The sequence below is a fragment of the Simochromis diagramma genome, unplaced genomic scaffold, assembly GCF_900408965.1.
Source record: "Simochromis diagramma unplaced genomic scaffold, fSimDia1.1 OVJJ01000176.1, whole genome shotgun sequence".
NCBI lineage: Eukaryota > Metazoa > Chordata > Actinopteri > Cichliformes > Cichlidae > Simochromis > Simochromis diagramma.
The window spans coordinates 4,623,243-4,634,977 of NW_024386892.1; the positions used below are offsets into that span (position 1 = coordinate 4,623,243).

Here is an 11,735-nt window from a genome sequence, read left to right on the forward strand (position 1 = left end):
ACAATGGAGCTCCAGGGAGGAGAGGGTCCAAATATCCAAAAACAGTCTGAACACTCCACACTCACTCAGCTCAGCTGAGTGACGAGCAGGGACGAGCTGTACAAAGGAGAAACACAATGAGACAGGCCGCAAGGAGAAGAAACAAGGGCTGTACTTTCCAACTAGGGAGCCAGAAGTTTACTAACTGCATAGTTTAATGTTCCAGTGAGGAATGTTAGCCAGCCGCTACCCAAAGTAGTGATCTCAGATGAGATCATTGTACGCAGGTGTGCAGCTTCAGAGGCGGAAAGCCCGAATGGGTCCCGCTCATGAACATTAACAGCAAGCAAACAAAAAACAAACTCTGGTGGAGTCAGTCAGGGATGACTGAGGAACCGTGACATATATATTGAAACCAATAAAAGTTTATGTGACCTTCATGAATGTTTAAAGTTTCTTTACACTTCTTTTATTTAGCGATGTGCCGATCAGGAATCAACCTATCGAACTATTTTAAGAGTGTTGGGGATAAAAACAATCAAATCAGATCAGGATAGAAATTATGAATGAAGACCAGAGTTTCCTGTAAGCTTTTGGGAGGGGGGGGGGGGGATCACCTGCTACTAACTCAGTCATTGGATCGTGCTCCTGAAGTTTTAACTGGCATGAGTGTATTTTGGCTGCTGTGCCAGCAGAGTGTGAGTCGCAGGGTGCAGTTTTACTGCTGTCGCCTCACAGCAAGAAGGTCCTGGGTTTGAGTCCAGCTCCCGTGTGTGGACTTTGAATGTTTTCCCAACATCTGTGTGGGCACTCTGGCTGCCTCCCACCAAAAACAAGCCCCTGCCTCCATTCTGAACTGGATAAGTGGGAAAAGTTGAATTGATTGACAGGTTTACTGTAAGTCTTTTAAGCAGTCAAAGAGGAAAATTCACATTGACTAATCTGTCATAAAACAAGGTGATGATTAAGTGATTCAGATTGAGGTGTTTGGGGATCGTTTAGGATACTTTAGACGACCAGCAGTGAAATTCCAGCCTGTGGTGATCTCTCCAGGGCCCTAAAGTGAGAAACCACAGCTTCACCTGTGAAAGAAAAACATGAAATTATTTCAAATTAAACTAACATTAAAGCATTGAGAGTATAAACGTTTTATCGCGCGATTCTTGGTGTAAAACCAAGAAAGAAATTCAGCATTGTCTTCACGAGCAGCATGCAGTGGACGATTTTGATCACTTGGGGGAGGTAGTAACCAAGCCTACCTACTGCATTAGTATCACAGCCACGTATGAACTTATCTTTTCCAAAATTGCACTTAGATTAGAGAATGATGAAAAGACGTCGGGAGCACTTTGTGTTCCTGTTCTCAACTCCAGCAACACAAATCTAATAGTTTTAGAAGTGAGATGGAGGCAGATTGTCCTAACACTCAAAATGTGACTCATGCAGGCTAAACAGAAAAATGATTCAAGGGAAAAATTAAAGGAAATCCTTTTCAGCTCCTTCACTTCGATCAGATGAGGGATAAACAACTTTAAAATGAAACCACAAAAAGTATTTCCCCACAAATATGTAATTATAAGACCTCACTTCTATCCCCCAAAAGGATGACATGATGTTTTCTTAAAATTTTCTTAAAACCTCAGATTACATCATTAAAACTTCTATAAATACGAATTTATCTCCCTTTGTTTTTTGTTGTGTGTAAATTAATGACATTAATGAACATTTATCCTTTCTGCGTAATTACGCACATGGGCACGGGTTTCCAGTTCCAGCACAACGAACACCAAAAAGCACAGTGCGTGTAATTTGTGTAAATGTAGCCTATAGGCTATCCGACTTGGGTTTTGACGTCACGCGTCAACTTTTGTGATATTTACGCGTAGGGCTGCGTTTAAGTTTTGTCTTCAAGCACATCGGAGTGAAAGCGTGACGTGCAGTCCGTCAGGCCGAGGACAAAAAGGAAATAAAATCCCGTTTTGTAGGTCAGGTATTTTGGGAATATGCCCGCTGCGCGCCACGTGCGTAATGACGAGTGCGCCTGTAAATAGATGAAATAAGGCGTCGATACTTTGGAATGAAAGAGAGCAAACCAGCGTAGTGTCTCCTGACGGGGGTTAGGGAAAGGAATTAATCATTTCACGCACCAACACCGGCACTTCAGTGCGCGTCTGTGCCACCTCCGGACGGCTCTCCAAGTCCATGGATAAAAAGGAACACGAGGCGGCAGAATGGTTGTTGCAGGAGCGAGTAACGGGACTTTCGGCAGTGGCAACATGAGGTCGTCGTTCATGATAGAGGACATAGTCGGTGGCGGAGATCCCGGGGGCTCCACTAACATGATGATCTCCGAGGCTCTTGCGCTTCGGCTACTAAAGGCTGCGCAAGGCGCCGCAGATGCAGCAGCAGCAGCGGCAGCAGCCACTTCTCCGTCCACCTCCAGTCAGCCGCAGGTCATGGAGACGAACGGGACCCGCTGCGGGGAGCAGATCCTGAGCTACGGCCGGGTGGAGAAAGTTCTGATCGGCGCGGTGCTCACTATGCTCACGCTGTCCACGATCTGCGGGAACTTGCTCGTGGTCATCTCCGTCTGTTTTGTCAAGAAGCTGCGCCAGCCGTCCAACTATCTCATCGTTTCTCTGGCCTTGGCCGACCTTTCGGTGGCTCTGGCCGTGATGCCGTTCGTCAGTATCACGGACCTTATCGGCGGTCAGTGGATATTCGGTCAGTTCTTCTGTAACGTTTTCATCGCCATGGATGTGATGTGCTGCACCGCGTCCATCATGACTCTGTGCGTAATCAGCATTGACAGGTAAGATAAACTTCTCCAGCTTTAAAACTGTGTCAGTCTTTTTTCATGAAGCTAAGACAGAAAGTTTTTTTTTAACAGAGTTTAATTAAACGTCTCCTGTCTTTAGTATTTGTTACCCGAGTCTCCAAAAATACATTTAAACAGGTCACGTTCTTATTTCACAGATGTAGAAAAAAATGCCTTCTGTAGTCTTAACTCCAGATTTTGTCGCTCGGGGCTCTGCGACACTGGATCGCTGGGTTTCTGTGAGGCTTCTTGCGCCTCGGGGTCTTGTTCTGGGGCGCTTACTTAAAATGAAACGCTGCAGGACAAAGTGTGACCTCTCTGCCCACGGCATTCCTGTTCTGACCGCTGAATCAATTTACAGATTCAGAGACTCTGAAACGACCCCGAGTTTAAAATTCAACCGCTGCGTTTGTTTTTCCATTTCCTTAAAACGTTTTCACCACTTTAATCAAATGATAAAATGTTTTTATGCTTATTTGTTTTTGAAAGCCACACATGCCTGCCAATGCCCTGTGTGTTGGAAATTTTGTAGCCTGGTTTGCTGAACATTTATGGTCTTTCCCAGCATCGCCAAGCTTCTCTTTCATAATGTAACCCAGTTCTCATTTGGGGGCTGAGTGTGGCAGGCAGAGATCTTAGTTTTGCTCAAGGGCACCTTGTCCAGGGTGGGGAGAGTGTCACCTGATTAGGGTAATGTAAAGCAATAAAAATAGAGTTACACTAGACACATTTTATGGTTGTATTCATTTGGCTGTGTTTTTCTCTGTGTAGGTATTTGGGTATCACTAAGCCTCTGACTTATCCTGTCCGGCAAAACGGCTGCTGCATGGCCAAGATGATCCTGTCGGTGTGGCTCCTCTCTGCTTCCATCACCCTCCCCCCTCTGTTTGGCTGGGCGCAGAACGTTAATGACGGCAGGGTCTGTCTCATCAGCCAGGACTTTGGATACACTGTCTACTCTACAGCCGTGGCCTTCTACATCCCCATGTCGGTGATGCTGATCATGTACTACAGGATCTACCGCGCGGCCAAGCTCAGCGCAGCCAAGCACACCATCACTGGCTTCCCCAGGGAAGGGGAGCACCGAGCCGTGGTGACTCTTCGCGGGGGGAGAGGAGGGCATCAGCCAGCAGAGTCGGGAGAGACGGGAAGTGTCGAGGGGACGGAGGTCGAACAGGTGGAGGAAGCCGAAGAAGAGGAGAGCTTGGACTGCGTGGCAGCGGCGCTGAAGCTCCAGCGTGAGGTGGAGGAGGAGTGCAGCACGCGTGTCTCCCGCCTTCTCAAAACTGGCGAGCACCACCAACGGCGCAAGAGGAAAAACCAGTCCATCTTCAAACGGGAGCAGAAGGCTGCAGCCACTCTGGGCATTGTAGTTGGTGCCTTCACCTTCTGCTGGCTGCCGTTCTTCCTGGTGTCCACTGCCAGGCCGTTCGTCTGTGGCGTGCAGTGCAGCTGTGTGCCCCTCTGGCTGGAAAGAACTCTGTTGTGGCTTGGCTACGCCAACTCCCTCATTAATCCTTTCATTTATGCATTCTTCAACCGTGATCTGAGAACCACCTACAGCAACCTCCTGCGCTGCCGCTACAGGAACATCAATCGGAAGTTGTCGGCGGCTGGCATGCACGAGGCTCTAAAACTGGTGGAGAAACCAGACGCTGATGCGTAAAGCTGTAGGTCTGCCAATCAGCAAGGCTGCAGAGACCAGTATGGAAAATAATCAACTGGGGCTCAGACTGTGGCACAAGGCTATTGTGCTGACAGACCTTTTTACCCTCCAGATTTCATGAGGATTGCCAATGCGAGAGGAGGAAAGATGCTGCGATTAAGTGGATGTAGAGGAGGCCTAAGTGTTTCACTCTGGAGAAAACTGAGAGAAAACAGAGCTCAGTGGTGTTGAATTCATACTGTTTAATTAGCGGAATCTGTTGCAATGACTCTGAAGCCCACGAGGAAGGGCTACCTTGGTGGATTTGAAACTGGCTGCTATGTTGCTCAGAAGCCTTTTGAACATGACATTGATGCAAAAGCAGGAGCTACACACCCAGACTTTGATCTCAGCTCCTGTCATGGATGGAAATGATCTTACGCAGTAGCCAGTGACTTACATTTCCATTTCTGACCCAAGGAAAACTAACAATGAGAAAATAACGAACGACTCGGAGCTCAACCGCTACCAAATGTGTTTACTTTGCATCGTAGTTATCACTTTTCTAAAACGTAGAGTGTTTCATTGGTGAACAGGCGTAACAAGTGGACACGGTAATGATTAAAAAGTATGTAAAAATTTATGTACACAAGTCAATAGCCACGCTGTTTTTGTAACAAATGGTTCTGATCTGTTGTAACCTAATGAGTTGATATCATTTGAAGATGAGCCAAAACGTGCTCCCTTTCCTTCTACTCGTGTCATGACCACCTGTTTATTGAAACTATTTGCTGATCATTTATTTCTGTAATATGGCAGCTAATTAACGAGCAAGCAAGGACTCTTAGGGACGAGAAAATGACGTGAAAATGTAGAACACGATGATGTCGACACGGAGCTGAAGGTGGAGTAGAGGGAAACAACATCATTGAGGACGCTTTCTGAATGTGCCTGTGCCTTTTTCTGCTTCGTCGGTTAAGGTTTGGTTGCAGCACACAAGAGTCTCGCTTTACACTGTGTTAGAAAGTTGAGACAATGTGCAACTTTAGCCTTGTTGTGCATTACATAACAAAAGAAATGGCCAATAAAATGGGCAGTATCCTCTCAAACAGAGATGAATGATGGTCAGACAGGATCTAATCTTTTGACATGACACGCACCAAAAAATTATTTTCACAGTTAATTTAACAATTGACTAGTTTTAGGGCTAAAGTTCGGTCTCAAGTGGGTCTAAAAACAGTAAAATCACAGTTTCATATTCAATCTACAGTCATCAAAAAAAATACCCCATGTACCAGTTTCATTTTGATAAATTATGTTTACATTCTTTATAATATATAAAAATCTTAACATTAATATATTATATGGACATTTTTTTTGCTGCTGGGAAACACCCCTGACCCATAACTGGCGTCTCCTTTGAAGTCAAATATTGCTTAACTCCAGCTGATGCTCAAAACTCTATGAGGTCATATTTTTCCAACTGGGCCCAGCTGGAAATTAGGAGATCTCACGTTACAGATGTAATTCATCCAGCTGAACAGCAGGGGGCCCCAGTGAGACAATCCTCAATGAGCAGCAGTGAATGGAGCTAAACAATTAAAATCATGATTTATGTTTGCTTCCAGGGAATAAAATACATAAACTGATTCTGTTTCCTGTTTGAAGTAAAACGACAGTTATGCTGATTTTTTTTCTAACATAGAGGTCAAGTTAGCTTATAAATGCTAGCATCCCGCTAATCAGTGCCATTAGTTGATTAGGAATTTTACCATGGGACCAGTACACCCTTACTGGCACCTTTGTCCAAATGATAACTACACATTAGACGTTAAACCGCGACAGCAGTTTCAGTGTGTGTGTGTGTGAGGGAAGCAGCTGGTTGTGGCGGCTGAAGGCGATGCTAGGAGCCTGCTGCCTGCAACAAGTCACACAAAATGATTTTATGACGATGAAAACTTATGGTCTTAACCTTTTCTATATAACGATGTTGGAATTTCCACGTAGCCCTGTCCATTCTGGATTCGATTATTCAAATTCAATCGAGTTATCGTCATCAAAGCTGACAAAAGCATGGACGAAGCGTAAATACGGCTTTTTTATCTAAAGATTTGTTAGATGTGATCACTTATTAGGATCTGTACCACCAGTGTTAATTAAATGACCTCCAATATGTTGGGCTGCCATGCTGTTAATCTTCTCACCTCTTGTTCTTATGGAGTTTTACGTGATCACAGACACTAATTACGCAGCCATCTTTCCCGTGTAGCTCTGTCTCAGGCTACAGGGCGACGCCCCGGGAGGAAATCCGATGTGGATGTTAAAGGAGAGAGAGCAGATCACAGCCGCTGTTTCTTTGGTGTGTTTAATCTCCCCTGGAGATCGAGAGCCTGTCTGCTTGGAGTTTAATTTAAAGTTAAAAGTACAAGTTTAGCTCAGGGGGAGTGATAAAGTGCACAGAGCTTTTGTATGTGCACAAGTTTTAGTGCAGCATCCTGCATGCACCAAGCAGCTGCAACATCACGTTGACAATAGGAACTCTGGAAACTGCTTGCTTGGTTTCTTTCTGGCAACATTATTTTCTTTGTGTTCTTTTTAATATGCACTGACACGAGTAGGAGAAACGTGTTACCTCTTATTCCACAAGGACTGCAGTAATGTTTTTTATTCCTTTGAGGAGACTTTGTGTTTTACAAGTATTAGTACACTCTGTGCTGCTGAGAATTTGTCCTCGTTAACTTGAAATTGTACAACAGCTAACTTAGAAGGAGCAACAGAGGGCACTCAGTCAGTTTTACCAAAATCTCTTTTTACTAAAGAAGTGTGAACACTGCAATTACCGCCTTTATTCTCTTTTGAAACGTTAATTAAAGCTGCTCTCCACAAGATTATTTTTAAATTTAAAAAATGCGCTAAGCTACTGAGCCTTAATTACCAAGTTAGCATGGCAGCAGAGATGATACAGAGAAGCCAGCAGGACGTCTGGTTCATGTGACAAACTCTGCTGTCTGCCCGACAACAGAAAGTTCACTCAGAGTAAAACGGGACTCAAGCACTTCTCTAGATTCTAGATTTTAGATTTTATTTCAAGTATCAAGTGTGAATAAGCATCATAATGAAACACAGGAGTGGGCGATATATATTTTCCCAAGGGTCACAACGGAAACCAGAACCAGTGAGCTTATAAAGAGATAAAATGAATATTGAGCAGAATTGACTTCACCTTTTTCTGCAGCCCTCCACAACAGTCCAAGTTGGAAAAATGAATTGCCTGCCCTGGTATAGAACATCAGCTATAATAGGTAAATCCATCTTTTTCAGTCACACTTCAGGGTTCTGCCCAGTCACGCCTTTGCCACGTGACTAAGGGAATTAGTTATTTGGGGGGAGGTGAGCTGAAAAGGTTGAGAACCACTGAACTGTACTCTTCTGGGCTCAGTGCCGCCGTGGCATGGCTCCATTTCCCGTCATAGAATAGATGGAGAATAGTTGCCAGGAGCACAGGAGCACATTTTTCCTGAAGAGCATCCAAAAACTCTGAAGAGCAGAATGTTATCATTCACATGCAACACTCAAACTATCTGGGAAGCGAGGCTGTTGTTATCTTGACAACATCTCGTGAAAATATTCTCAGTGGCGTGTCAACACATTGGTGCGAGATAGGAAGGGAACGACTGCACAGCTACAGGCTGAAAAAAATTGTTTGTATGACATCCAGAGGAGAGAGGAGACACGCTAAAAGGTAAATGGAAGGTAGAGGCACACCCTGGCATTCAGTGGCTGTCGCCTGCATCTCAGAATGTGACTGAATGCTCGCCTCTTTCATCAAACTAGTCATCTTCCCGCATGAGAGCGCTGCACTGAACCGGAGCTAATTTTAAAGAAATTGAGAGCCTGCGTCACAACAAGTAGATTTATGGATTTTTTTCAGTGAGGGAACGCGAACCCTCAAACTAAGCGTGCACCAGCAGTTCCCACAATAGTCAAAAAACGACTCTTGGCTCGGCGCGGTCACATGGTTTCTAAAGAATCTATGAAAAGATGGGGAATGTGGAGATATCAGCTGCAGCTAAATTTACACATCAACCAAAGATGTGATTGTTTAAAAGCAGATGTTTTATTCCCATGTACTCCTCATTTGAGTCAAAGTACACTGAAAACACTCTGAGAAAATGACTGTTAACTCTAAATGCAGAGAAACTGTGACACTTCAGTAAGGATAATAAATAGAGAGATCAACATTTAAGGCATATGGCTGGAGGTGACTTAAATTACCTGCTGTCTCTTGCTAATAGTTGCTTTAGAAGCCAGATGTTTGGAAATGTTCAGCCAACAGTTGCTTATCCTTTTGAGAATGTCCTCATCACAAGCTGTTTTTGAACAGGGAGGCTCAGCTCCATATTAGATATAAAGTGCGCTGTTCATAGCATTCAGTCTTTAGTCTGCACCGCTTTCCATTTGCGTGAATGGATGTGTGTCGGTTTGTCCTGTTTTGAGAGTCAAACATCTTTGTTTGCCTCTCGTGGATGCTGAAAGCCAGCGCTGCCCATTTGAAACGTCTGCACAGTGACAACACTCTACTGAGACGACTCCATTAATCTGTCACTGATTGGCTGTGTGTTAATCCTCCCACGGCACTCATTGGACCAATTGTTTTTTAATCTTCAACCTGCTGTTTCATCTCAAAATGCTAGATGAATGAGTCAGCTCTGTGGACTGGAGACATTCAAAGCTCTGGACTCATTCAGGCCTACCGTTACCGGACAAATGCACAAACAAGGATTTGTTCGGGAAAGGCTATTTCAAATTATCTTTGGAGGTCACCAACGGGCAAATAGCACAGGAGTCAGTCAGAAAAATAAAACATATGTGATGGCATACGGTAAAAATATCCCATCCAGTTGTGTTGTTTCCGGCACAACAGAGGGAGATCATTCCAAACCATCTTGGTTAATGAGAAACCTCAACGGCGCTCCTTTGAGTTATCGTCATCAAAACTGCTCCACATCAGATAAAAGGTAGAGCTGGCGGACTAACAAGGTCAGAATAGCAAGAGGGCCAAACGCATCCTTTCGGGACAAATAAAGCTCTCAGATTGGTTCCTGGGCCACATTCAAACACTTTTTTCAATTAGTTTTCATACCACAGCCAATGTTGTTCACTGGGACTATATGGGACCTTGTTCTGTCAGCATTATCAAAGTACAAAGAACAGCTCTCGTGGGATAGTATTGCTTTTATATGCTGTTTAGCACTGTGTGAAACTCCTGTGTATATATTAAGACTAAAAAGAGAAAAAAGGAAAGCGCGATGGCTCCATGGCCCCTGGTGACCATAACAGCTGGGCTTAGCGACCCATAAAGCACAGCAGGAGAGTCTCTATGGCACTTCTCGGCACAGATGCGACGTGTATTTGACCAATCAAATTGCTGAAATTCCTTGTATATGAGTCCAAAACCATTCACGTGGAAAAGACTGTAAGATATGTTGTTATTGTCAGAGTGAAACCTTGTTGGTTCCAGTTAATCAGCCTCGTTTTTGACCCGATCTGTAAGATTATTTTCAATCATGGCTCTTCATACTGAAACGACATCAGCAGCAGTGTCATCGAGCTATTTAACAACCAGCCACAATGGAGATTTCCAGTTAAAACTCTTTAGACTTGTTTTAGATGTAATCTATATTTTACAGTCTGTACAGTTTTGTCAGGGTGCTGAGTGATGGCTAAATTTGTGAAGTGACCTTTCTTGCCAAAATGAATCATTAAATACTTAAAAAAACAAAACGGGATTGATCTCCGTCTCTGTTTCTGCTTTACTGTTCTGATCAGCACCTAAAGACAGCAAGCACACGTGGAAATGATGGCTACTGCAGGCTTACGCTTATGTTACTTCACAAGTAAAGCACTAGCTTTGTTGTTATTGTCTGGCTAAGTCGCAAAACTGTTTGATATTGAAATTAATCTACGCATAAAGCGAGTTCTTAGATGTGAAACGCACACCTTAAAAAGAGATAACACAACCTTCACCTTTGGCGACTCGAGCTTTGTGGTTTTGCCCACAATTAAAATGCTGGTTGGTCCAAAAATAACTCTTGAAAAGAGCATTTTTTTCTATTTAACTGTACTCAGTTTCAAGAAAAAAGACTGCTCAAGGTTGTTTTCAGTCATGCTAAAAATATAAGCCAAAGGATGAAAAACCTCGTATCTCCAGTGTACTGGAACATTTGCCACACTTTAAAGGTGGTGATACTGATTTCCTGTCAGGACGGTCAGGATGATGCAGACACTGTTCCACAGACAAGATGCTGTCACTGTAACTGATGAGAGTTAAGTGGGCTATTATCAGCTCTGACTGAAACGATGAGTGGCAGACTCGGTGCGTTTAAACATTAAAAATGCATTCAAACATCGGTCACATTAGTCAGCAATAAAAATCAGAGGCAACGTGGAGAATACATGATGGAGATGTGTCTTTGTTCATGACAAAAAGATAGAAAGATTATATGGGGGGTTTTGCTAGACTACTATTTGCAAACAGAGCAGGAGTCAGTAAAAGATGCTAAAAGAAATAAGCCTCCGCATCTTTTTAAATAGTCCTTTACAGTGTTTAAACTGAGACTGTGTCCTAGTTATATATGATATTTTTAATAAATTGTACTGTTGTTCTGTTAATGTTCTAACTAGCTTGTTAAAAACTATTTAATTGTAGCTATAAACACTGCAACCCAGTGTTTTTGAGTCTGTACAATTATTGACCTGTGATTTCATCACGACTCTTAGTGTTTGGGTTCCTGTGCCCCTCGTGTTTAGTGGAGGCTTCGTTCTGTCGTGTTTGTTTTCTTGCTCCGCAGTCAGTCGCCTCTCATGTTGCCGTTTGTTACTCTGGTCTCTGTGCTTCATGTGTCCTCTGTTCCCAGGCCCTGTCATGTTTCCATGTCTACTCTTTGTGAACTGTTTCCTGTTTTACTTTGGTAGTCCTTGTCCTTTGTTAATGTTTTCAGTTTTGCTTCCCCTTGGTCTCGTCATGTTTGATTGCTCCCAGCTGTGCTCTCCTCCTGTGTGTCATTCCCTCGTTATCCCTCTGGATATTCAAGCCCTGCATTTTCCTTGCTCTAAACTGCATTGCGCCCTCGTTCCCCGCTGTGTGATCGGCCTGCCTGTTTAGTTACATGGAGCCTTTCTAAGCTGTCAGAGGTCCAGAGTCAACATAATCTACCGCAGGGCTGACACATGGGGTGAGACACCTGCAGCCAGTTTAGCATGACCAGTTAACCTAACTCCATGCATGGCTCT

The 11,735-nt window shown here is 43.8% G+C and overlaps 2 protein-coding genes across 2 annotated transcripts in view; one reads left to right on the forward strand and one right to left on the reverse strand.

Moving 5' to 3' along the window:
- arfgef3 (ARFGEF family member 3) overlaps positions 1-2,182 on the reverse strand; it is a 53,227-nt gene extending 51,045 nt beyond the window's left edge. The window contains exons 1-2 of the mRNA XM_040034032.1: positions 2,127-2,182; positions 987-1,061 (exon numbers count right to left, since the gene is read on the reverse strand). The gene's annotated coding sequence lies outside the window, so the exon portion shown is untranslated. The remainder of the gene's footprint in view (positions 1-986; positions 1,062-2,126) is intronic.
- Positions 156-11,329, forward strand: LOC120734916 (5-hydroxytryptamine receptor 7-like). The gene is made up of 2 exons (XM_040034035.1): positions 156-2,791; positions 3,569-11,329. Exons 1-2 carry the CDS (start codon positions 2,211-2,213, stop codon positions 4,461-4,463), a joined length of 1,476 nt encoding a protein of 491 aa, XP_039889969.1. The 5' UTR covers positions 156-2,210; the 3' UTR covers positions 4,464-11,329.
- The last annotated feature ends 406 nt before the right edge of the window (positions 11,330-11,735 follow it).